Source organism: Podarcis bocagei (genome assembly GCF_964188305.1).
Source record: "Podarcis bocagei genome assembly, chromosome: 17".
Taxonomy (NCBI): Eukaryota; Metazoa; Chordata; class Lepidosauria; order Squamata; family Lacertidae; genus Podarcis; species Podarcis bocagei.
Window position 1 is genome coordinate 32,372,804 of NC_138143.1, and position 27,747 is coordinate 32,400,550.

Below are 27,747 nucleotides of genomic sequence, written 5' to 3' on the forward strand. Positions count from 1 at the left end.
GGAATTTCTTTCTCTCACATGCAGGCATTTAAAATAGTTTTCTTTCTTTAAAGTGAGGAAAGAGATAATGGGGCCTTGCTCTGTGGCCCACATCCAGCTGATAAACTTCCATCTAGCACAGGAGTAGGGAACTGTAGCTGGTCAGCAGGCCAGATCCTTACCTCCCCCTTCACCCTGCAAGAGAAGAGATGAGAGGTGGGTGGGGCACTCCTTGTAAAAAGCCCTGCATGATGCTTTGAAATGCCACTGATTACTGGGACTTCAAAGAGCTGAGCAAGACTCTTTGCAAGGAGCAAGGAGCTTTCAAAGTGTCCTGCTCAGGTCTTTGCAAGGCCCTTCAAGAATCGGTCCCATGAGGAATTCAGTAATGCAGCCAAGCCCAATAAACTTTTCTGCTGCAATCAACTGGCTACAGAATTTCACAAAGGGAGATCAGTAGTGGTCTATCCCACCTTCTTGATATCTGCAAGCCTCCCCTGCCAAGGTACAATCAGAAGTGTATTTTACGGCTCCCCACTATGTGGAAGCTGTACCTCCTCCACCTGCCCTTTACCTTTCAACAAATTACATAATAATGCCAGGTCTGAGACAGGTGGGTATGGTTTGGAGAAGGTTGCAGGAGAAATCAGGACTGCGCTGGACCTAATTAGGCCTGTAGTCTGAAGGTTGCCCACCCTAATCTAACAAATGGGAGGGAATACAAGTGAATTTCTGATCAACTTTAATTTCTTCAGTTTAGAAAGTGAAATTGTGCTAGTTCTCAATGCAACATTCATAGTAAGCTTTCAGTGAACATTTCAATTGCTTTCATTGTCAAAATTATGTGCCACTGTGGAAGTTTTCATGATCTGTGATCTAAAACAAATGAAAGAAGAAAAAACATTGTGTTCCCTATTTCATAAGTGTCACAGCTAAAATGGCTGCTGTTTCTTTAATGCTTAAAAAGCTGGGTCAGCATGAGTCACCGGCCAGCACCAGGTTGTATATATAGAGTGAGAAATGTTAGTTTGACGGTGGGTTGCTTGGTTAGTGAAAGCTGGTAGTGTTGATGTGTACAGTTGGCCAGTCGCTTTTGCAGAAAGACTTTTAAGAATAAAAGCAGAAAGTACTCTGCAAGGATACTCTTCTCATGGACTCTTTTATGCCGACAAGGGTCCGAGGACCAGGCAGAGGCAACAAAGGGAGGTCAGAACCCTTTGTTGTTGTTTTTTTAACAAACACTGACAATAAGTCCCTTGTGCAGAGGACTTTAGGTGGTGGGATATCAGATGGTTCAAAGGTGGATCGTCCCACCCACCTGTCAAAGCCAGTGTATGGGAGGTGAGGACAGATAGTGATCTGGCTTGCCAGGCCAAAAACATTCCCCACTCATGACCTAATGTGAAGTTATTAAAATATAACTGAACAAGTTAATATAGTTGGACTGAATTCATTATCCATTTGGATCCCTTCCAGTCGGGATTCAGGCCTCATCATGGGACTGAAACTGCCTTGGTCGCACTGGTTGATGATCTCCGGCGGGCTAGGGACAAAGGTGAGAGCTGTTTCCTAGTTCTGCTGGATCTCTCAGCGGCGTTTGATACCATCGACCATAGCATCCTTCTGGACCGTCTTGGGGGGCTGGGAGCTGGGGGCACTGTTATACAGTGGTTCCGCTCCTTCCTCCTGGGCCGTGTTCAGAAAGTGGTGGTGGGGGATGAGTGTTCAGACCCTTGGGCCCTCACTTGTGGGGTGCCTCAGGGTTCTGTCCTCTCCCCCATGCTTTTTAACATCTATATGAAGCCGCTGGGAGAGATCATCAGGAGGTTTGGGCTGGGTGTTCATCAGTATGCGGATGACACCCAGCTCTACCTCTCTTTTAAATCAGAACCAGTGAAGGCGGTGAAGGTCCTGTGTGAGTGTCTGGAGGCGGTTGGAGGATGGATGGCGGCTAACAGATTGAGGTTGAATCCTGACAAGACAGAAGTACTGTTTTTGGGGGACAGGAGGCGGGCAGGTGTGGAGGATTCCCTGGTCCTGAATGGGGTAATTGTGCCCCTGAAGGACCAGGTGCGCAGCCTGGGAGTCATTTTGGACTCACAGCTGTCCATGGAGGCACAGGTCAAATCTGTGTCCAGGGCAGCTGTTTACCAGCTCCATCTGGTACGTAGGCTGAGACCCTATCTGCCTGCGGACTGTCTCGCCAGAGTGGTGCATGCTCTGGTTATCTCCCGCTTGGACTACTGCAATGCGCTCTACGTGGGGCTACCTTTGAAGGTGACGCGGAAACTACAACTAATCCAGAATGCGGCAGCTAGACTGGTGACTGGGAGCGGCCGCCGAGACCATATAACACCGGTCTTGAAAGACCTGCATTGGCTCCCAGTACGTTTCCGAGCACAATTCAAAGTGTTGGTGCTGACCTTTAAAGCCCTAAACGGCCTCGGTCCAGTATACCTGAAGGAGCGTCTCCACCCCCATCAGTCTGCCCGGACGCTGAGGTCCAGCGCCGAGGGCCTTCTGGCGGTTCCCTCACTGCGAGAAGCAAAGCTACAGGGAACCAGGCAGAGGGCCTTCTCGGTAGTGGCGCCCGCCCTGTGGAACGCCCTTCCAGCAGATGTCAAAGCGATAAACAACTACCTGACATTCAGGAGACATCTTAAGGCAGCCCTGTTCAGGGAAGTTTTTAACGTGTGACATTTTACTGTATTTTTGGTTTTTATGGAAGCCGCCCAGAGTGGCTGGGGAGGCCCAGCCAGATGGGCGGGGTATAAATAATAAATTATTATTATTATTAAAATTATTATTATCTTCCAGTACATGGTGGCTGCTGCGACTTTGCACCACCATGCAATTCTTACCTGAAAGTTTCCTCTTGGAGTTGCTCTAACTGTGTCTGTAGCTGCAGGTGTCTACGGCCCGCTGGGCTGTTGGGATCTTCTATGGAATCAGACTGATTTAGGCGTTCCATCAAGACCTGGTTCTCTGCTAGCAAACTACTCTTCTCTTCTTGCAGTGTAGCAACCTATTACCAAAACACAACAACAGACAAATGTACAGCTAAAAGCAAATGATGGTGCCACTATTAAGTCTTAAAAACTAACGTAGAGGTGCAGGACCAAACTACATATTTAACAATAAAATCAGGTGAAAATCGTTTTGGGGTACATGTGTGTAATTCTCATAGCATAAACCAAAGATAACTCTATGCCCACTTAGCAACTCAAACAGGGGTTGAAATAGTTCGACTATGGGACAACCAATGGAGCATGAAGGAAGAAAACTAATAATAGTGCCTTACAAAGGCAGGAAGAGCATAGATAAATTCTTTTATCAATAAGGAAAGTAAATGCAACTTCAAATACAAGTGAACCAACAATATATATGGTTGTATCCAATGTTACACTCTGAGTAGATGCACTGAAAATAATGAACATAACTAGCATAGGTCCATTATTTTAAGTGTGTCTACTCTGAACGAAACTTAGTTGGCTAAAATATATTCACTGGTATGGACTGTAAGTTCCTAGTAAAGGGTGGACAGATGGGAACACCACAGACATGGTACAGATTACATATTCCCTCCTCCCCAACTTCTTCTTTTGCAACAGAGAATGATTTGCTGCAATACCTAAACTGAGCAGACTGGTTTGCTATGAAAGGAGAAGTCAGGGAGAGCACAAGGGAAGTGGGATGTGAGCACACAAGCTTGAGTCTGCTTCATGTAAAGCCAACAATAATAATTTTATTATTTATATGCCACCCATCTGACAGGGTTGCCCCAGTCACTTCATGCCAAATCATAATTGACCATGCTCAAATCAAGACACACAATCATGAAATGCACTTTAAATATACAATTATATCTGTAACATGTTATACAAAAATATTTTATTTCCTACGGGTTGAGATTTATAATGTCGAAAATCTTATTTTACATTTACTGTGCAATAGTCTGCTTACCTGCATATCAAGTTCATGGCATCTCTGGGAAATTTCTTCTTTGGTTGCTAAGGCTTCATTTAGTTCTTCTGTTGTTTTCTTCAACTGTATTTTTTAAAACACAATATATTTCCATTTGCTAAAAAGATTATGATGCAATAATTTTCTAATGCTGTGATCCAAAGAAGTCATTCATGTACAAGTAAAAGAAACTAGGGATGCAAGGCACAGCTTAGTTTTATTTTTTAATCATTTCTCTGCAAAATCTCCCACAGAAAGGCAAAAAAAACTGACAAAGCTTTGCTTCTTTTGGGCTATGAGATGCTGCAGAGAAATGTCTGAAAGCACCAGACGTATACTCAAACGATTTTTTGGAATTACAATGCACCACTGTAACAACTTGCATAGTTACAGCATCTTAAAAGGGCAACTACTATCATGGTTAGACCACTAATTATATGTAAACAAGACATAGAAGTATTTTACATATTGACACTGAGCCCTACGATCTGTACATTAAGAACACTACAGAAAAACATTACCATGCAAAGTTAATAAAGCTTTTAAAAAACCACTTTTCTTTATAGTTGCATGAAATGAATATTGTTTGCTTTAACTCTTTTTCACACAACACAAAAGACTGGGAAACAAAACACAAGGAATAGACATTAAAGGTAAAACCTGCATAGACCTCTATCCTTACTAGGAGATATTCTATCCTTACTAGCAGAGACAGTGTGCTGGGTTATTTAGGAACATACCAAGCCACTTTACATCAGGTCACACAACTTGTCTATCTAGTCCAAAACTGTATCAGGCAGAGGCCTTTCTTTTTACCTGATACTTGATCCTCTTTAAAGTAGAATAATCCCAGATTGAATCTGGGACATTCTGCATGTGAAGGATGTGCTCTACTAACTGAGCTACCAATTCCTTCTAAAATTGTTGCAGCGCTCACCCATATTCTATAAATAAAATGGCTCACATCCAGCATTCTACACATAATGCTTATATACAATTAGATTCAGATTTGTTGTATGCTGCTTACTTTGATTTTTTTTAAAAGATACAAACTCAAAAAAGCAAAACACAAAAACCTCCAAAACCCCCAAGCTGTAGCTCATTTACAATATGCCAAGAAAATTGCATACTGAGTTCCACTAATAAAAAGAAAGAAAGAAAACATCTGGCATTAGGTACCTGACGGTCAAGATCAACGTAAGCATCATTTCCAGCAGAGACTGGAGATTCTTTACTCATCAACTGCAATTAGATTACACTGGATTAGAAAAAGCAAAAGATTTATTTTTATTCGTTTAATAAACAGGGCAGTCTAAAATGTTCAGAAACTTTGGGGTTTGTAGATATATACCCAAAAAATAAAGTCAGAAGCAAGCAATCAGGAAAATAACTTACTTTTACTAGTTGATTTCACAAGAATAGATACTCTTTTGCATCATTGCTTGGAGAGGGGGTTTAGGTGCGGGGAAGAGACCTTTTCGTTAGGCTGTGTCTATGTGTCTGAACCTGCCACATTCCTTGTTACTTTATAGTCCCTTGCTATTCCAAAGTTATCAGACAGAACACTTCTCACTCCTAGAACGGAATGGGCAAGGAGTTTTCTTTTGTTTTATTATCAACACCGAGATTTCCTAACTGGGCCTGCAACTGTAGGCCCTTATTCAAGTTCTTAGTTTTATGCTGTGTCGTGATCAAAAGCAGAGATTACCTTGAGGCATGATCATAAATCAGACCATATCCAAGGTTGTGGAAGAGCCAGGTTGTCAGCTTCTGCTAGCAGATGCAGTTGGACAACTCAGTATGTGAATGGGTATATGTAAAAGCGCCCATGCACAAAAATGACCAGCTCCAATGGTAAAGGATAAAGGGGAAATGCTTGGATGTCTTTGCCCCCTTTGATTTTGCAAAATGAGCACCTGGGCCACAGCTCATACAGTGCTAGTTCATGGGATATAATGAACATTAGGACTGGGTTGTATGAAAAACTGCAGAAGCAAACAGAACCTTAGTATTTATGATCAGGACAGGTCTGTAACAGATGAAGATGTATATAAGACATTGTTATTGTTGGAGATCACGTGCATTTTAAACTAAGCTGAGGTCACCACATGAATGAAGTGTGCCAGTGGCAGGAAATTCACTTCTCTGAGCAGTATTGTAGTTTTAATATTAATATTAATTGTGTGCCATGAAGGGGAAGAACCACAATACACCATCTTGGAATAAAAACAGGACACAACTTAATTGACTATAGATGTGAGGTGAGATTTTGGCTCAGGCATTGGGTACTTTCTAAACCAGCCAGCCCACCTGCTGGCTGCTCAACGGGGGTCGCTCCTGAGTAAAGGATAGCCCCTATGACACACATCAAATAGGGGCAACTTATCAAGAACTCTACCTTTTGAGGTGTGCCATGGCCCTCAGCCCCTATTTGGATGTTCTAATAATAATAATAATGTGTAATAATAATAATAATAATAATAATAATAATAATAATAATGTGTAATAATAATAATAATAATAATGTGTAATAATAATAATAATAATAATAATAATAATAATAATAATAATAATAATAATAATAATTCTTTAGTTTATGGAATTGTGTCTGCCTTCTTTCTTCACCTTAAGGCTTTCCCTAGATTTCCTGGATCCCAGAAAGTTCCAAACATTTTAAATTCTGGGGTCTAGAGGAATGAGCATCTTAAAGCACAATTTAAAAACACAATGTTGAAAAGTAAGCATACTGGTCTACACCAGAATGGTTCTAGTACTTTCCCTGTTGACTGCAGAAGAACCTCAAGTGCTATAAAGAAGAGATGGGGAACCTGTGACCCTCCAGACATTGTTGGAGAAAAGCCATCAGCCCTAGACGGCATGGCCAATAGGGATTATGGGTAATGCAGTCCAACATCTAGAGAACCACAGATTCCCCACTCCTGCTATAAAGGGTCCAACACTGAAAGTGCAATGCACTGACTTTCCCTCACCTGTTATGCATGTGCTTGTTATCAACATTGCACTCATGTTGGACAAAAGCCAGAGCCAGTAAAACTAGTTACTGAATAATAAGTGAATGTTCTCTTCAGGGCCAAGGTGATTTAGCTTCATAGTACCTAGACTGCTTCCATGCTGTTTTCTTTGCAATTGCCATCCTTTTCAAGAAACTTAGTGCCACAATGAATTCCACCCTTCCTCTTTGCAATTTCCCCCTTTTATACTATTCCATGCTCTGGGCTTGGAGATTAATGATGAAAACCCTCTTGAAATAACTCCAATGATGGTTTTTTTCCTTGTGAAAAGGTAGAAGGTTTTATTTTTTTATAAAATATTTAAATATTATTAAAGTTTCAGAAAAAGGAATTACATAAATCAAAAAATACAAGAATAAAAGACAAAAATAAAAATACAAGAAAAATACAAAATAAGTACATTTACAGAAAAAAGATAAAAAGGGGAAAAAATAAAAAATCAACCTTTCCATATCTTACATTCATATCCTTGTTTCCCTGACCTCCTCATACCTCCCTTTTTTGTATTCCAATTCAATTAATTAATTCAGGAAAAGGTAGAAGGTTTTAATTACTGATTTGATTTATATTCTTGTTTTACTGTTTCCTCTCATAATTTATTATATTTTTAGTGGCAAAACAGTATGAAGAAAAATGTTAGGAAATCAATAAATAAAGCCACACAAACCCCGGCAGGAGAAACTGACACTGGGGCAATTCAGAGAGACTATTCAAGGTGCAAATCAAAGTCTACTCATAACTAATTCCCAGATGCGATCAAGAGGAAGTGAAAAACAAAGGCTGAAACTTGCAAACAGGAAACTTTTCAACTGGCATTTGAAAGGACCTTTGTCGAATGGAGCCTGCGAGCAGACATTTCAGAAGGATAGGGAAGGGCACTGCTGGAATATACAGTGGAATATTAATTTTTATGTCAAACCTTTGCTGAAATTCTACTTCCAGCTAATTGCAGAAAAGCAGTGCACTAGAGTAGAGCCCTTTTCTGCAAGTGTGGAAGCACTCCTAGAATCCTTCTTTTGTCTCCAGGAGTCACAGGGCAGCTTACTAAGCTGTTGATTTTCTCTAAGCATGTCGGATGATGTTTTAGTAGGAATGTAGCTGTTTCATATGGACTAGTTTGCTTTAAGGCTGGTAAGACATTCAATAAAATTACCTGCCCCTCCCAGAAAAACCTGCTTAGTGTTGACCAACCAGTTATGAATCCTGCTTTGTGCCATATACAGAGCTACCAATACGCAACAGTGGTTGAAAAAATAACTCCACTTAAATTCATAAATTGAATGATCATTCAGAAGCAGCAGGGTTCAAAGAAAACACTGCCTAACACACCGCCCTATGAAGTATCCAAATCAACATTTACATCATTCTCAATTGCACCACTTGCAACATTAAAACAGAAAGCTGAAATGACTTCCCTTCAATTAGAGGATATCCGTTTCTAGCATTTCTTAAGCTGCTAAACTGAAATCTGGGACACAATCCAACCAAGATCAAAACACTTTTCATCCCTATTAATTTCAGTGGTAACGATTTAAACAAATTTTTAAACATGCTCTCTTAAATTAAGGGGACTTAAAAGTGCTTAACTTTGGTTCAAGTGGATCATTGGTTTTCCTACTTATTCCAATACTACTAATTACTCATAATTCACCTTTATGCTAGCATACTGCAAATAGTGCTATCAAATCCAATTACAATTAACTTGAAAACTAGTCATCCAGTTTTAAGAACAATGTTCAAACAACATTTAATGATTACCACAGAATAATCCTATGCATACCTACTCAGAAGAAAGTCCCACAGAATTCAGTGGAATTTACTTCCAGGTATGTGTGCACTGAATGACAGCCTCAGTGAGCCTAGTTACCCTTACTGGAAATGAAGTTCAATCGCCAAATCTTCTACTGCAAACTAAACTAGTAGTTCTAAATTGTTGTGGGAACCACAGGGAAGGAAAGACAAGAAGGGAACCTACTATTGGTATCCAGAAGGTTATATCTTCTAGATTTAAAGAAAAGTGGAAGAGTTTATTAAATATTCAATATACATCAGAAATTTTATTTTGCCTATCAGAGGGTGACAATATTTCTCATTTTTACATACCATTCCCTTTTCTGTTAAATTACTTCTTTCTGCTAAACTGAAAGAAGCAGTTGTAACAAACTGCTGTCTCAGCCTTCCATTTACCACCATCCAATTCCTTACCTCCTGAATGGCTGTCATGACAACATGTTGAACAGACTCCTCCATCATCATGATGGTCTGGATATACTCTGTAAGAGAGAAATTTGAGCACGTAATCATCTATATTTACAACAATCAGAAGGATAAATAGCTTTATGCTTCCTGCAGTATTCAAAGCTTCCATCTATCATATTGTTTTTTGTTTATAAACATAAATGAGGCAGAAGAATGGTTTTCAATGCTTGCTGAAAACTTTGCTGCTTAGGCAAGTCTACTCAAACATGAAGTTTTATTATGCATTTTTTAAAAAAAACAAAAACCCGGTTGATTTTATCTATATTTTGATCATTTTATTATGTCTACATGTTTTTGACATTAATTTTATTGATATTTTCTAACAGATACAGATAGGTAGCCGTGTTGGTCTGCCATAGTCAAAATAAAAAAATTCCTTCGAGTAGCACCTTAAAGACCAACTAAGTTAGTTCTTGGTATGAGCTTTCGTGTGCATGCACACTTCTTCAGACACACACTATCTGAAGAAGTGTGCATGCACACGAAAGCTCATACCAAGAACTAACTTAGTTGGTCTTTAAGGTGCTACTGGAAGGAATTTTTTTATTCTAACAGATATTTTATGTTACTTTATGTAAACCACTTAAGAGGGTTTTTGTTTTTATCAGGTAATGTATAAATATTGTTAAACAAAACAAGAATAGTTGTTTGTGTGTCCAGTTTGAATGATGCACCCTTTCCACCAAAGTTTAACTGACCTTGTTTTTGTTCACAGTTTACAGCACAGCCCAAAATAAGTTGAAGCATTCTTCCAAGCTCAGCAACTTCCGAATGCTCCCCAATCAAGTTGACATCAGGAAGGATAAAATCATTGATCTGTTGCCCCAAAATCTGTGAAAATACAAAGATGCAGACATGGTGAATAGTATAGGGAGAGGGCACATCTCTTGAACTTGGCAAGCCTCCATATCTCAAGGACGCTAGATCTTCAGATGTAGGTCTGGGCCAACAAGGAACCAACCAACAGTACAGAAGGGGTTTATCTATAGTGGAGGAAAACAGAAGGCAGGAACAAGAAAACCCTTCCCTTGCCTGTTAATTTCATCCAGCAACACACTCTGCCAAGATGCTGGGGGAAATTTAATTTTAGTCATGCTGTGGTATACGTTCAAGCCCCATGATGTGGGCAGCTCATTTGGTCTAGACGCACATGCACATTGAACCAACTAGTCCACTCTTTCGGTGAGAACAGTCTTCTCTTATGAAAACAGCACAGTATCTCTTCTAAGCTACAGCTGACTTTTAACAAGTATCTTGAGCCACCAATGTTCAAAGACTTAGCTCCATAAATATTTGTTGTTGTTGTTGTTTACATTTACTGGTTGCTTTTTTGCCATGGCAACTCAAAGCAACTTACATGGGTAATTATTATTATCTGTCCAAAATGTATACCAGAATGTTCTTAAATGCATTTGTTGTAGATTGTTTCTCTTTGTGAAAATAGAAAGCAGAAAGAAATTTTCTGAAGTGAGAGGCTCTCCAATGGATATATCTAGAATTGCATTAAGGACTTTTTTTTTATTAATACTACAAAGCTGTCTACAAAATCAATTAATGCTGAACACTTAGTGTTCCCTATCTTTCCAAAATAAATTTGAATTCTGCTACTGATGGGAAGGCATAGCTATTGCTGAGATAATAAAGCTTAGCCTTTGTGGTTTTATCAAGAGACTTTCCAAAAGTATCTATTTTAATTGCTCTAAGAAAAAGAAGCTATGTGAGGAAGCATTCATCAGCTTAATAGGAGGTACATAAACAATGGACAGCATACCGCGGGGGGGGGGTGAGTGTGTGCAATTCCTTTTCTATAAATTACAAATTTGGGGAAAGATTGTCAAAGGGCCATCTAAAATATTTATAAAGGATCAGTTTTCTGAATTAAAGAGCTATACGTTTATCTTTAGTAATCCTTATTTACCTGTTACAGAAACAGAATAATGAAAATGAAGCATAACAAGTTGAAAGGAGAATGAAGTGGAAAAATCAGTTTGTATAAGCAAACAAAAGACCTTACCTCATGATTGTAATCCAGAATTCCTTTTAAAATTTTCTTCAGATTGCTCACCTTTTAAAAAAAGGAAGAAAAAACATTGCATACTGAGAAACTGTGAGAGTAGGCCACACTGAAGCACAATCTTACGTTGCTGTCTACAAGAATTAATCTTTCTAGCCAAAAGCCATTTTTGCCTAAAACAGCCAATCGTTAAGATTTTTTTCGGCCTAAAGCAGCCAATCATCAAATCAAGATTTTGCAATTAATTTTATTTCTCATTTATAGATTTTCTCTGCTCATTTTCAAAGGGACAGGAAAGCAAATAGATATAGCAACTACCTACATCGATGAATTTTGGGGCTCAGCCTTATACCCCCATGGTGCTTCTCAAATATAATGATTTCTTTTTGGACCACACTGGGAACACTGTGCACACAGCAGGGTTTCTGAGCCCTTTCTTGGCAGTATCTGCTTGTCCAAATTGGCAGAGCTTCAAAAGGAGCATCAACGCAATAGGAATTGGGGTTTGGGAGGACAGAAACAAGTTCTTACACACAACAGAGCCATTAGAAAGGCTTGAAACAAGTATGCTCATTTTTCTACCCTACTTCTGAAACTCTTTGGACCTTGCGGTCCTTTTAAGTTGACAGCAAGATGTCAAAATGCCATTAAATTTAAAAAGCTGGATGGCATTTTGACATCTTGTTTTCAGGTTATCAAGACCACAAGCTCCCAAATAATTTAGATTTCCTCATTAGCCAATAAAAATCAATACTTAGGCTTGCTCTCGTTCTCAAATTCTTTAAACGGGCAATGCCAAAAATTATACCCTAGGCAAGAATCAGGACCCACGAGAATGGATTCAATACCATGTGCCAGTACTACAATAAAATGCTTGAAATGATTGTGCAAATCAGCATAATACTTGAAGTGAAAAACTTTATTGGGCAGATAAATTATAGTGTAAACAGGAGAAGTTAAGATTCATTACCAAACTTTTTGAATTAGACAGAATTTAAGGAGCGCAGTTCAATGGGAAGAAATAATTTACTGAGAAAATTCTATAAACTGATTATCAGAAATGTATATCTGGATCATGCACAATGCTTGCTTTGTCAGATGATAGATCATAGAACACAGAATTGTAGAGTTGAAAGGGACTATGATTGTCATCTAGTCCAACCTCCTGCAATACAGGAATCTCTTGCCCAATGTGGGGCTCAAAACCACGACTCTGAGATTAAGAGTCTCATGCTCTACTGACGGAGCTATCTTTCTTTAAAAGGAGCTATGCTTCTTTAAAAAAACAACAACCCTCAATTATCTAGACAAGTTATTTCTAAATGGAACACAAGGGGTTGGGGAGTAAATGGTACCAACATGCGATGCAGTCTTGAGTGCCAGAAGATCATAATAGAATTCCACCCAAGAAGAGCAAAGTATTTAATGTCCCTGATGGAGCACAAAGCAGTCTTTGGGGCAGTTTATCTATTACTCTTCTGTGGGCATGCTATTGGTTGCTCCATATTACCATCAACCATATCTTATTTTTGAAATTCTGAAGTATCATTTCAAATAGTCGCAGGCAGAACATTTTGACTGTACTGAAACATCTTAGTTTTTGTTCTCTGCCATTTCCCCCAAAGGGAAAGCCACCCAAGCGTTCCTTGCAAGCAACTGTATACATAAGAAATAATGCAGCTTGGGTTTCAATGCTGCTGCCTAAGCCTGCAGTGTGAATTCCGAGACAGATTTAGACAACCTGGGGTGACCCACTGACAATACTGCTTCCATGATTCTACTGTGTATCCTACTGTTAAGAAATATGGAAAGCTGTAAGACCCCTGGCCGAATGCAAATCTTTGATACGTCTTCATGAGAACATTGCCCACGTATGGAGAGGCTGCTAATGCATGGAGAAGTGTTCAAGTTGCCTCAACCCTGAAATCATTACAGATATTTTGGCTATGGGTCTCTTGTTTTCAAATGTCTTTCAGGGATCAAAATGCAGCAGCACCACCTTAACTGTTTAGAAAATTTATTCATGTGTTGAAAATTCCATACAATTCTCTTGAACTTTCCTGTGAAATTTCCCATCTTCTACCTGCTCAGATATGTAAGAGGGGCAAGTTTTTAATCTTCTGGCTACATAAGGAATGCAAGCATCTATGTGTACTAGAACATTTTCATTTGGGAACAGATGGGTAGAAAAAAGTATTTCCACCATCAATGTAATTGTCTCTCAACTTTTTACATTCATAAGTCTTACAAGGACAAAGCCATTTGTGCAAGTAAACAAGAACTGTCAAGGATTCTGTTTTTCTCATCCATGAATCACCACAAGGCCAGATTATACTCAATCAAATTAAAAAAGGTAATTTGTAATATTTCATTTCCCCCTGACAACAGTACCATCATGAAGCAAAGATTTCAGCAAAAGCTCGAGACTTGAAAATCAACAAATGTGGAATAATGAGAGTAAGATGTAGCAGTTCCTCCCCTCTGATTTTTACTAGCCAAGAGGAATCTGGGATTCAAGGCAAAAGCTCCCATTTTACCTCCAGATCAGCAGGTTAGACTGAAAAAGACTCCAATGGAAAGAATTTTAAGCCTTTGCCTTCTGCAAACATGAACTGCAAACATAAAGAGGATTAATTCAGTCTTTTGGCCTGTAGACTCCTCGTCAGCAACTGGTATAATGAATATGGCACGTGGAAGAAGGAGTGGAGAGCAGTGGGACAGGCCATCCCCACCAAGCAAGTCATGAAACCACAACCTCCACGCATGTTCCTGCCTCCAGGCTGGCAACTTGGGGCCAGCTGTACATTTGGGGGTAGTAAGAGAAGAGAGTTTTGGCTGTTGAACTTACTGGGAGCCGTGACCACAGTGCTATCAAATTTAACATATATGTAAGTGGACAATTGCCAAGAAAGTTCACACAATCACGTTTTATTTCAAAAAAGGAAACTTCCTGAAAATGAAGGATTGGTAAAAAGGGAGCTGAAAAGAAAAGTCAAGAAAAGTCAAGGTCAAATCTCTCCAGAATCCTTGGGGGTTATTCAAAACCACAATTACAAAAACTTCGCTAGAATGTACACCATAAGGAAAGGTACCCCAGGGCCAATACGATGCCAGCATGGTTGATGAACAAAGTCAATAAAGCTATTAGGCATGAAAGTCTCTGATGTCATGCAAACATTGAAAGTTCAGAGGATATTAGCTGAGGGTCTCTTAGTTTCCATGTGATCCAACAGAACCCCCTTTACCGTGTTACTTTCCTCTCAACTCATGATCTCCCAAAAGAATTCAGAATTTTTGTTCCATTAACACTTCACTTCTGAATCAGCATAGAGTAGGGAGTGGTACACTGGGATAAAAAAACCCCACACCTATAGATAAGAAGAAAGATTTCGGTATTATGGATGATATTGAACAAATTTTTACTTAAAGCGGGCCTACTGAAATTAATGGACCTAGCCCAGTCCTTTTCATTAATTTCAAGGGGTTTACACTGCATAAAACGTCACTGAATACCACCCTATATATTTATTTTGGCTTGATCTCATGTCAGTTGGGTGCAGAGGGTCCCATTGTGCAAGCAGAAGTCCTTCAGCAAGGCTTTTGCTGACGGGACCGGTTAGGTAAAATCAGCCCTAATTCAGTATTATTCCATAACCTACTCTGAAACTATGGAAAAGGCAACCTAAAATTCATAAAATGCACACACACATATAACTGCAATACTTTGTGTACTGAAAGTTAAAGTCAGAGTTAAACTATGAAAATACCTTTAGTCTCCAGTTGTCCCCTACTTCAGTTTTGATTCTGTTTAACCAGTTTTCATCAAAGTATGTTGGATCACTGAAAAAACAAAAGCAGAATAATAGTTAGCAATGTCTCTTACCACCATCTATAGTTTTTAAATAAAATATTAGGCTATTACTTAATAATATTATTCATTTCATTTCTATTTGGCTGTCTGGAATAGATATTACGATTGTCAACTCCAACAAAGCTTTCATAAGTGTATTATTATTATTGACATTTATGAGTTGTATGTCTCAATTATGTCATATGATTACTTTCATCCAAAAGTTCTAGAACATTAATTAATGTCTTATGGTTCCTATATTACTTATCACAATGTTTTTGCAGCCCCCTTTTTAAAAAAAGCTACTTTATTTGAAGATTTTCCTGCTTTCATTAACCACCATTAAGCCCTCTCATGTTTCTATGAAGTCCTAGAATTCCTCAATTACAAGATCAGTTTCCTTGCCCACAATTACCAATGCACAGTTGAAGGGAAATATTGGGTGTGTTCTAGCACACACCATTTCATCAGAAGAAAGCCAAACTGACATGATCGACAACTTCTATAACTGAATGAATGGAACGTTTCCTAAAGTCCTCTACTGCAGTTTTCTGAAATAGTTGCATCACAAAGTTTTCTGGTGCCCTAGGGTGCTTTAACTGAGCATGTTTATTTTACTTGTATTTACTGACTTGTGGGGTTTGTTTCGTTCTTGTTTTTGTAACTAACTCTCATTTTATTTGAAAATCCACACAATGGCTGACTAGATCTGCTACAGAATTACAACTTAGAAACATTTTTGGTTCCTTTGCCTGTTCATACTTTATTGCTAGATAACTCACCTTCGCTTTCTTTATGAAGGTTTCTAACAGTGTGTTTCCTGAGCTTTTGGAAGCAGAGGCATCTTTTTTCAGACGTAAAAATCAGTCCTACACTTCACTCACACCTGCAAAATTTACTTTCAGTGTGTATAACACCACTAAGAACTACTTACCCACAGAGGAGCCTACTCACAGTTTTTTCTGCACAAATCATTGATCAGGGTGTGCCTCCTAACTAGAAAGGGCTAAGAGTTGAAGCAGGAAGCCCTTGCTGCAGCTGAGTACTTTGGGCTACAGGCCCTTAAAATATTCAGGGTGGAATTCAACTGGATACTTTGTGCTCACAGAAGATTTTTTCATCTGGAGGACAGTTCTCCTAATGGAAGAGGAGGGGAGGTGAATTTGCTGATTTACCTTCATGCCTGAATTCCCTCCTCTTCCATCAGAAGCGGCATCCACCAGGATAGCTCAGTTGGATAGAGTGTGGTGCTGATAATGCCAAGGTTGCAAGTTTGATCCCCATATGAGACAACTGCGTATTCCTGCATTGCAGGGGGTTGGACTAGATCAGAGCTTTCCAAACTATGTCGGCTGCAGTGTGTAGGTGTATTGTGCGAACGTTCCCTACACTCCTCCCGAGGCTGAAAAGGGGTTAGTTTAACCTCCAGTTTGCTAGTAAAACTGAAATACTGTGTTGCAAAATGAAACATGTCCAAAAAGTGTGTCCCCAGCATGAAAATTTTGGGAAGCTCTGGACTAGATGATTCCCAGGGTCCCTTCCAACCAGATTCTATGAAAGGCCCTTCTGTGAGTGCAACAGCACCACATGTATTCCATCTTTAATTTCTTTCTCATAGCGTGATAGTGCACTCCGCCACACAGATTTGGAATTTCTGGTCTAACACCTACCTTCCTGCTGTCATGCCTTTTTACGCTTGCAGGTTCCCCCCCAGAACTGCTTGATTTTGAAATAGCAAATTATGCTACTGATCTAGAAGCATGTCAATCCCTTGGACACTCTCCTTCACTTGAACAGTCTCACCTGCCTCTTGACTAAGTCTTTTCTGTGATACCTGTTTGGAGGAGCAGAAGGAAGAGTAATTTGGATATAGTATAGTAGTTCATAATGTTTTTAAATCACAATTTTTAAAATCATTGTTGGGAGGGGAACTTTTTTGCTTACATTTTTTAAAATGCTATGAAAACATGTTCTGTTTTTCTGTTTCATTATGCTCTGGGAGGATTCAAATTCAGTTTTTGCTGTTTGTTTTCTTTGTTCAAAGTTATGGAAGTTCCTACTATGAGATTAATGTAACTCACAATAAATGAATTATTGCATCAAGTATAGCTTTGTACCAGACTGCAATTAAGAACAACTAAGAACTACAAAATCCATGGTATAGAGACCAAATAATCTGTTATGAAGCATTTCTGGTAAAAGATTCATCCAGAATATTCTCTATGCCTAGAAGTCTCTTAGAAATTGGTTTGGCAGATCCATCTTCAAAAATGAATTTAGTATATACTCTTATTATCTGAAAGGGAAACTTCTGACATTACTCTCAAATTACACAAACTGGAACATTCACAGTTAAATGTAATGCCTCTGTTAGCTGACTTTCCCTAAGTACATAGGTTGTAGTGATAATTAATTAATGTTAAAATTTATATTAAAGTCTTACGGTCTCACATCTACTGCAACTGACTAAGAATTGTCTTGCAGAACAAACAAATAATTAGGAGCCAATGATGTTAGCAGTGTCAAAAGGACTGATGAGTACTCATTTGTATGCTCCTATTTAAGTCAGTCGCATGGGAATATAAAGAGCTGCCATATAAGTCAAGGGTGGGGAACCAGCCACCATGGGCACCAGTCAGGGATAACAGGAGCTGTAGCTCAACAACATCTGGAAGGCCAAAGTTTCCCCACCCTAATATCAGTGCTACAGCTCTGTCTGTCACTCTCATTTCTAGAATAGATGAATGTAGATCCATTAGGAGCTTATACCTGCAGTTTATATGGAATGTACATGAGAAAAGTACAACCTTAAATCTGCAGATATGTTTGTATACTGTAGCAGCGTGAGAGTCAGAGTTGTACTGACCTCATTGCCCTGGTTCAGACTGCACACATTACTCTTCAAACATAGATCACCATCTTTCTGCTCTAGAGCATAAGATCCAAAGTGTGATATGCAAAGATGTGATTAGCCAATGATATCTTGGGACAGCTCTACAGTTGTCATGGCAGTCATAAAACTCTGAATGGCCTCAAAAAGGTTCCTCATGGACCACAACCATCATTTCGAGAACATCTAAAACAAGTCAGGTAGGAGAATGGTGGGAAGCAGGAAAGGCTTGATTTGGGTGAGGGGGATAAGATTTAATTTTCAAAATTGGAGTTCAACAGGACAGGAAGCCTGGTGAGTGTGATGGAATCAATATTCTTAACTTGTTTCCACTGAAGAGGAAGTTCATCTCATTTCACACGCCACTCTTTAATTTGTAGGAATTTGAGAGTTAAGATATTAGTAGAACAAAATCTTTGAAAATGCAAGTTAAAGCTGCTGAAGTACAGCTTGATTCTCAGTGGTGAATAACAGGATGGTTGAAATAGAGAGTACAGATGAAATGCCGGTAACAAAGCCCCAACAAACTGGTTTGGTTAGTTCAAGCAGTGAATGAGGTAGCTTCCATTCCATTTCTGGCATGTTGTGGAGAAAGCACATTCACAATTTCTGTGAATAAGTTCTCTGTGTTTTTGACGTAAAAGTGACACAAAATGAGCACAAATGTTTTATGCCATATAATAACTAGCAATATGTCTACCAAATGGTGGGAATGCCTATGGAAATGTAGATCCAACTCGGGATATATCCAAAAGAATGGGTAAAGGAACAAATCAACTTATTTTCCTTGATAGCTTTGATCTGTCTTTATTTGGCATACCCCCACTTCATTTCACTCTCCGGGCCAATTTCTTCTGCTTCATCTTTGCTTTACTGCAGCTGCATACCCCTTTTTTCAGTCCCATTAAACCGTAGTCCACCCACACTGTCACATTATTCAGAGAAAAGCCCAGTACAACCAATCCCCACCAGGAAGTCAATGTCTCTTTCTTTTTTTAAATAATTTTTTATGAACGATTTTCTTTCTTTATGTATGTTGATTGCTAAATACAGATCCACACCAAAAGTAGGGATTACTGTAGCAACTGCTGACGTTACAAAGAAAGTTCTTCATCCTTAATGCAAGAGAAATCTGTGCTGTTTCCCTTCACAGTTGAAGGGAAAGGGTCTTTTTGTAGACCTCTCTTGCAGATGAAAGGTTGTAGGCCCACCAAACATAAGCTGTTACTTTTCTCTCCCTCTGGTTTCAGACTGTACCTCTCCCAGATAAAGGGAGAGCTGTTTGGGAGGAAAAGGTGGAACAGTGACAGAGAGGTGTAGGACATTATTATATTCTAAATGATTTTGTGAATATTACCCTCAACAGAAAACCAAGTACTGGGGGCAGGGGGGGATTAGTCATCTTCAAGCACATTTAATGTCCTTGAAAGATGCTAGATGTAGAAGTGCAAGAAACAGAGCCACTCTGTTTCTAACAGAATGCATCTTATGTAAGCAACAGCACTTCCCCCAGCACTGCCTTGACAGAGTCATGTCACTGAAAGGCTAACACAGAGTGGGGGGTGAAAGGGTAATTTAGACAGTTTTCAATAAACAAGGTCATTAACAATGCTACTTATGAAGAATAGCAATATGGAGACGTCATTAACTGAACTCTTAGTCACACCAGCTCTGCTATTTCTTTCACTACAGTGCAATTTACTGAACAAGCAGTTTTATTTTTTATTGTGTATGCTCTATATAAAAGCCCACCAAATACATTAAACATCCATTCCCCCTATTCCTTCCTCTATTGCCAACACGACTGTCAAAATATGCTCTTCTGGGTGGAGATCCTTATTCTTTAGTTAAATATGCTATCTTGCAATACATCATATGCAGTACATTAGTCACAGTCTATAAATAATTTTTTTAATTAAAAAAAAAAAACTACTACTAAGAACTGGCCATGTTTGCACATAATGCTAAACCATAAAAGCCTGGGTTAGTAAACTATACTGTGCAGAAATGCCTCCCTTCATGAGAGTGGATAAACAAATCACAATAGGGATAGTTTAACATACCAGATCAATCTGGCATTGTGGTTTGTTTCACTTTAACAGTCTTGAACTACAGTTTTCTGTTGGATTGTCAATTGTGGTTTCCTGGGTCAAGGAAAACCAGGTTTGGATGTTACACTAAGCTATGGTTTACTTGCTCATGCAAAGGGAAACACGCAGCTCATGCACAGAATTGTTTTCTGTGTTTGAAAACAAAAGCTTGATACACCAACAATTACATTCATTAATAAAAGTAATTAATGTTTTGTTGTTAAACAAAACTTATTGTTGAGCAACAAGAACACTTAAGAACAGAGTATAACATAGCAAGTTCCTATTAGGTGGATACTTGTCAGGGGCAAGGGGGAAGTTACTTACTTATTGAGTAAGTAAACACATTCACAATGATTTTTAAAAAGTGTTCTCTTACATCTTTTGCAGGACTTGGGCCATCACGACTCCATTGGTTAAATCATCCACAGTCTGGCATGGTGCTTCAACATTAAATGTCTGGATCTGAGGAGGAACAGGTACATTTAGTCAAGTTACACCGTATTGCATCACGCCAGCACACCAAGAGATTTCAAAAGCACTGCAGATCTTACTAGCCAACTACAATACATTATATTATTTATACATTACAGAGAAAAGTAACAAACAAAAACAATTTAGCCCAAAAGGATAAATACACTGTCCCTACTGGTAATCAAAATTGTAAATAAAAAACTAATGACTTCCTCCGCGAGGCAGTAACTCTCTCAGCCCCTTTACTTATTTTACAATTTATTGATTATATCTCACCTTTCCTTCAATAAGCTCAAAGTGGCACACACAATTCTCCTCCCTCTCCATTTTATCCTCACAACAAATCTGTGAGGTAGGTTAGGCTGAGAGACCATGACTGGTCGAAGGTCACCCAGCAAGCTTTAGGGGTGAACAGTCATGAACAGTCCTCATAAAGTGATGGATCCTTTAACAGGGTCTCTACATTAGATTTCCACAGCCCTCCAGTCACTATGAAATTTACTTTCCCTAGGTGGTATGGTAGCTGAGCCAATGACATCTTGGCCCTTTTAATAAAACTTCTGCTATAAAGATGCCCTCAGAAGGTGACTGTTAAAAATCACAGTAGGTAAAATGTGTCAACTGAACTTAACTCAAGAGAAAATAAATTATATGAACTGCACAGATCATATAATGCCACATTAGGTTAAAGTTTCTTTTTATGTCACTTTTCAATCAAACATGACTCACAAGAATAAAATACAAAAATGCAAAGTAAGAAGGAAAAGCAAAATACAATTAGTATCAATCAAATCCAACAACAGTGACAAAGGGCACATTATCTCACACAAGAACCAATGTATCTATGTGTGAATTTGAGCAAGAGTATCCATGCGTAAGAAGCCCTTATCAGGATATTTCTGCATGCTGTGTCTTGGCTCTTTCCCTCAATTAATACTTCCAAACTTCCACACAGTCCATCATATTTTCTTATCTGGAGATGCACAGGTATTTCTATACCTGAAGGCACACACCTTTAAAAGCAATTTCCACAGGGTGGAAGTGTGCATAACAGAAGATTGCATCATAAATTTGTTAAGCATTTTGCATACTTTCCCCTAAAAGTGAATGTTGTTTTTCTCTGCACATTGACATGCTATAAATAACCACTCTAAGCTTCTTTGACTTTGAAATTACACCCCTTTTCACCTTTAAAATACATATTTTGGTCTTCCTGATGTGCTGTGATGGAAATGCAATTCACCTCTTCCCTGTCTGCAGCAGCCACCTTCCCTGCCTTCTAGCCAAGTGTGCAACACCAACTCTATAATATTTGATAATAGTGGTGATTGCAACATTAATACAATGTCTGCCCATCATCTCCTCCTTTTAGTGTGTGCATGTCTTCTCAAAACTAAGTCTCAGAATTCCCAGTATATGATATTCAGGAGTAAGTGGCCTCTAACCTTGAAACTTTTAGCTAGAATTTATTTAAAAAGTGACCTTTCTCCCACAGCTCAAAAAAGATAACCTCAAAACAAAACATTAACAATAATCAATGATGCTGTTACATGCCACCCCAGTCTCGAAACGTGGTATCTGTATGATATATAGTTTATTTACACACATATACAACCTGCGGCTATGATAGAGGGGCTCACACCATTATCACTTCAACAAAGTGCTGTTTTCCCCACTGCTACAGCCTTGGATTAAAAAAGAAACCATCCTTTCAACATATGGAAGTCCTACTCCAAACATCAGATAACTCCTTGTTCCACAAAGTTTTGAGTCAGTGGACTTAGCTGTGGGCACAAGCTCCCTTCCACATTTAAGCTCATCATCTTCTTGCACTCTGGGAAGGACTAAACATTCCAAAATACTTGTGCATTATGTTAAAAATGGTGATTAAAAACACAGCTACCTCCTCCCCTTTCATAATAGGTGCTGGCATTGCTAATACCTGCCTTGGTTCCTCCTTTTTAAAACTTTCAGTTTCCTGGTCACTATGTGTTTTTGTAGTGGCAGCCATGTTATTAACATACATTATCTGGGGGGGGGGGAAATGGGGACTAGGACTTGGGGTGGGGGGAGAAATAAAAATGGCAGCTGGAAGACACTTGACAGTGTTCAGTACTGCCTACAAGGTAGCTACTTTGGCTGAGAGCCCGTACAACCTTGACCCCATCCCTGGTTTTACTAGACGTTATGGCAAGGGATGTTCCTTGGCAGCAGCTGATCTTTTATTTTATTTTTATTGTTTCAAAGTTCCAGTTGCAAAGAGGCCAGTTTTGGCCTCATCAGATTGCAAATGAATGGGAAGCACCTGGAATAGCTAAGGGATGCCTACTTCCTGCTTCAGAGAGGGAGGATATTTTGGACTCTTACAACTGAGAAATCATAAAACCCAAGGCATGCTGGCATGTGTTATACTGCAAACAAAGTGGCTGCTCTGAAACTTTGCCCAAAAAAACAAACACTCTCAACACACAAACTAGTTTAGGAACTTAAGTCCTTCTGTAGAATGCAGTATTCTACAGTGCATGAACAACAATTTTCAAACCTATTTCCTAACCCTGGAGAGTAGAAATATTCAACCAGTTCTTCATAATAAAACAGGAAGTTAACACCCTGGAAAAAGAATGGGAACACATTTCATCCTGCCCATCTTCACCCAGCTGCTATTTTTTATATATATGGAGAGTTTCAGCTAAACAAGCTTGTCGACCTACTGATCATTTGATCTACCCTAACCAGTTCTTAAAATGTTCACAAACAGGTTAGAGTGCTTGGGTGGATGTGGAAAAGTTTCACAAGCAGGTCAAGGACAGGTTTAACTCATTTTCTCACCCAAGTTATCAAAAATACATTTTGGAACAGCCTTCCATCAAATAATTAACATACACACTTTGGACACAAATGTTAACACTGGAAATTTCCTTTCAGATGTTCCTTTCAGTTGTTCCTTTCAACTAAGTGGCTCAAAGCCTTTAACAACAGGTAAGTATTCTGTTTGTATGCAGCTTCTTCTTGATTTTGATTGCACATTGTTATTCTTATTATCCATTGTTAGGTGCCCTGACAGGTTTCAGTACATATTTTAAAATAAACTGTGTACTATGACTTATTAATATCTGTTAATCTCAATGTGAACAGATGCCCTGGGCCCAGGAAACACCCTTACGCATGCCCTTTGGTTTGGTTCAGATGTTACCATCTCAGTCCAATGAACCACAATTTGTGTAACTGGGGACAAGATTTGTGCTCACATGCTCCCCCTCCCTTATTTAAATATTTACAGGCTTTATTTAACCGTAGTCTGTGACTTTGAAACCAAGGAAGCTATTGTTTAACCCAAAATGCTGCCTTCCAGATGTTTGGACTACAATTCCCATCATCCAATGACCATTGGCCCTGCTTCCTGGGGCTAATGGAGTTTTAATTCCCAACCAACTAGAGGGGTACCACACAATGTTAGAAACTCAGATATATAAGCTAATTGCCAAATGGCACCTTAAAACTAGGTTGCAGTCACCACAGCAGAATGTCTAGGCACCCCCCACACCCCAAATAATATTTATTATTGTTATTATTATTTTTCATATTTTGAAGGGGGAAAACTCAGTGGTTTACAACACATTAAAACATCAAATAAAGCAATCCAAATAAAACAAATTCAAGCTTCAATGAAAATATTTCAGATCATTCTGTAAGTGACATTTTGCTTTCTCCATATTTATTTACCTACTTAATTTATATAGCTGCCCCATAGCAGAAGTACTCTAGGAAGCCACTATGTATAGTGGTGAGAGTGTCAGACTAGCACCTTGAAGATCAGGGTTCAAATCACCACTCAGTCATGAAGCTCACTGGGTGACCCTGGGCCAGTCACAGCCTCTTAACCTACATCACGGGGTCACTGTAGGGAATAAATGAGGAGGGAGTGAACCAAGTACACCTTGGAGAAAAAGGTGGGATATAAATGCAATAAATAAGCTCTTCTGCTTACCTGCTTAAGAAAGCTGGAGGGGCCAGCCAGGTGGAGATGTCAGCCGCCAAACTGGCATCCAGAGATCTCCACATGGTCACAACTGGACCCGCACCAGTCACAAAACACACCTGGCACATGGCTAATTTTAAACACTGACACCAAGTTAAGAAAAGCTGGTTTAAGTCATCCCTACTTTGTGATTCCTCCATCATGGTTTGATAACCTGGGCCATAGGAATCACCTGTACAGACAGCACAAGAAACTGTGGTTTCTCCCACCTCTGGAAATATTGAATTAAGGCACACTAGATAAGTGAACAGATAAATGGCTTTTTCTCAGTCCGATAAACTATGGTTTTTTAAACTGAGATGATTATGTTTTAACTGACAACCCGCTCCAACAGTTGACTTTCAAAAGCATTTGCAGGCAGCCCTGAATCGGAAAGTTTTTAATGTTGATGTTTTAGTATGTTCCGATATACGCTGTGAGCCGCCCAAAGTGGCTGGGGAAACCCAGCCAGATGGGCAAGGTATAAATAAAATAAAATATAATAATAATAATAATAATAATAATAATAATAATAATAATAATAATGCCTACAGTACTACAGGCACACTGTGACTGAATGTGCATGAAAGAGTGCGTGCACTGTTCAGCAGTAACCTCCATTGTACATTCATAGCATTTCTTCTTTGGATCCCAGCCCATAATTCCAACATAGGCATGTCAGTGAAACAAGAAAATCTTCTGAACTAGTCAACTCTAAGCAGAATTCAAGGCTACAGCAGGGACAGAATGACTCAAGTTTGTGTAACAGACATATGACACAGACTCCTTTTTGTCAATTTCATTCCTACCAAGCAAATATTCTGGAGAAAAATCATTCTCTCTTGCTTACAACTTACTAAATTGTGTGTGCAAATATACCTTCTTCCCATCATTGATAAATAAATAAATAAAAAGAATAGGAATCTGTTAAATACCGTATTCTTCGCCCTATAGGACACTTTTTCCCCTCCAAAAATGAAGGGGAAATGTGTGTGCGTCCTATGGGGCGAATGCAGGCTTTCGCTGAAGCCTGGAGAGCGAGAGGCATCAGTGCGCACCGACCCCTCTCGCTCTCCAGGCTTCAGGAAGCTATCTGCAAGCCTTGCGAGCCCGGGGGAGTTCCTGCAGGCGTGCGAGGCTTGTGGCGGCAGCCTGCATCCCGAAGCACGGGGTGCCCTCCGGAGGACGCCCTGTGCTTCGGGAAGGTGTCCGCAAGCTTCCCGCGCCCGGCGGGAGGTCCCGCCAGGCGCGCGAGGCTTGGGGCGGCAGCCTGTTCTGGGGGCTGGGGTCTCCGCCCCTAGCCCCACAAGCTCCCAGAGCGATGCCAAAGCTGCACGCAGCTTTGGCATGGCTCTGGGTCCCGTTCTGGGGGCTGAGGGAGGGGGAAGCCCTCCCCCAGCCCCGCAAGCTCCCAGAGCGATGCCAATGCTGCATGCAGTTTCGGCATGGCTCTGGGTCCCATGGGAGGGGGAAGCTCGGGCTCCCGTTCTGGGGGCTGAGGGAGGGGGAAGCTCGGACTTCCCCCTCCCCCAGCCCCGCAAGCTCTGGGTCCCGTTATGGGGGCTGAGGAAGCTCGGGCTTGCAGAGAGCTTCCTGTTCTGGGAGCTGGGGTCGGGGGAAGCTCGGGCTTCCCCCGCTCCAGCCCCGCGCTTGGGGGGGGGAAATAATTTTTCCCTCCTTTATTCCCCCCCCCCCAAAAAAAATCTAGGCGCGTCCTATGGGCCGGTGCATCCTATAGGGCGAAAAATACGGTAAGTTGCTTTATAGAACCCTAAAAATTTAAGTTTTTAAAATAAAAAGAACAGCCGCCACCTTACAGATCACAATTATAGTAGGACTGCTGCAAATATGTTTGAGAAACATTTCTCAAAGGCTGTGCTGCAGTCCATAGTGCTATAGTTCACAGACATGAAGAATTCCAAATCTGAACCCAATAACTACATTACTTAAAAAGTCTTCATTGCTGATTGTTGTTAGTTACAAAGCACATACTGTCTTCCCCAGGCTGTACCAATTAGCACACACAGATTTTGTAAATCCTTCTAATATTGGTCTCCATGAGAACTACAAATCTATCATCAAAACAAAAAGGTCCTGCAAATGCCTTTATTTTAAAATGCTTTTGTTCTATTCAATAAAAGCAACCAAGAGAGCTTTCTACATAGGGTTGGATCCAGACTTATGAATGGAAGTTAACTTTAACTGATATTTGGGGTAGCCCCTCACTCCATCTTCCCTGGAGCTACTTAAGTCTTGAGAGAACTGAGGAAAGGCACAGGGCTGCCTTACCCATAGGCACTAGGGGTGTGTGGCATCCGGGTGCCAGGCTCTCAGGGGCGCCAGGCCAAGAATCCAGGGCCCGAGAGTTGAGTCCGGGGAAGAGCCCGCCCGTCAGTCAGAGCACAGCAGCAGGCTCTGTGCCGTGAGTTTGGGGGCGACTGAGCCAGCAAGACGCTGAGGCGGCCGGCCATCTCCGCCCTCTTGCGCGCCTGGGACTGGTCAACCAGGGGCGGCGCCGGGTGGATCTTTGCACCCTGGCGCCGCATATGCTTAAGACAGCCCTGGAAAGGCAGAAGAGAAAGAGCCCAGGTAAGAGTCCTTGAGCCATCCGTTTCTGAAGAGACCACCACTTGGCCTTAGAGGACTCTGTTGCTCTACATTTTATACCATTTATTCTTTCGGTATTTTAAAACTGTATACTACTTCAGGTGCCTTGGTATAAAAATGGTATATAATAAATGCAACAAGTAAGTATTGCAAGTGCTATTTATTTTGCTGGGTTGACTCTTAAGAATAACTAAATATGCATCCAACCCATAAATGTTTCTCATACTGATGACAAGACAGTTTAAGGAGAAACACTGTGGTCATGTCAAAACCTGTGAAAGTAGTAGCAGAGTAGTAATTTGTAAGATCAACTAACTATAAAGTTCTGGGTATTTACAAGCTTATGAACAAGTACAACTGTGTGACTTGAAGAACACATCATACCAGTGTGTCTGGATTTAGGTCTCTGCTTCCTTCAGAAGTGCTGAGTATGATCTACAAAATTAACAGAGAGCTTCCTCTTAAACCTACCAGCTAAACACCAACATAGGATTGCAAAGGTATTCCTGGTAGCTGACGCTCACCTAAATATATATATATATTCTTCTAGAGACTCATTAAAACCCAAGTT

General features: G+C 40.0%; 1 protein-coding gene across 3 annotated transcripts in view; it reads right to left on the minus strand.

Annotated features, from left to right (window-relative positions):
* The window catches only part of HOOK3 (hook microtubule tethering protein 3), a 54,196-nt gene that overhangs the window by 21,396 nt on the left and 5,053 nt on the right, over positions 1 to 27,747 (minus strand). The window contains exons 1-9 of one of the 3 annotated variants that reach the window (XM_081176418.1): positions 20,457 to 20,542; positions 16,901 to 16,931; positions 15,015 to 15,087; positions 11,248 to 11,298; positions 9,932 to 10,064; positions 9,180 to 9,247; positions 5,122 to 5,184; positions 3,943 to 4,026; positions 2,841 to 3,004 (exon numbers count right to left, since the gene is read on the minus strand). In XM_081176418.1, coding sequence (XP_081032544.1) covers positions 2,841 to 3,004; positions 3,943 to 4,026; positions 5,122 to 5,184; positions 9,180 to 9,247; positions 9,932 to 9,980 — 428 coding nt within the window. In that variant the 5' untranslated portion in view covers positions 9,981 to 10,064; positions 11,248 to 11,298; positions 15,015 to 15,087; positions 16,901 to 16,931; positions 20,457 to 20,542. Of the gene's footprint in view, positions 1 to 2,840; positions 3,005 to 3,942; positions 4,027 to 5,121; positions 5,185 to 9,179; positions 9,248 to 9,931; positions 10,065 to 11,247; positions 11,299 to 15,014; positions 15,088 to 16,767; positions 16,843 to 16,900; positions 16,932 to 20,456; positions 20,543 to 27,747 lie in introns of those variants that run through there. The other 2 variants (XM_081176416.1, XM_081176417.1) reach the window with 2 other exon arrangements.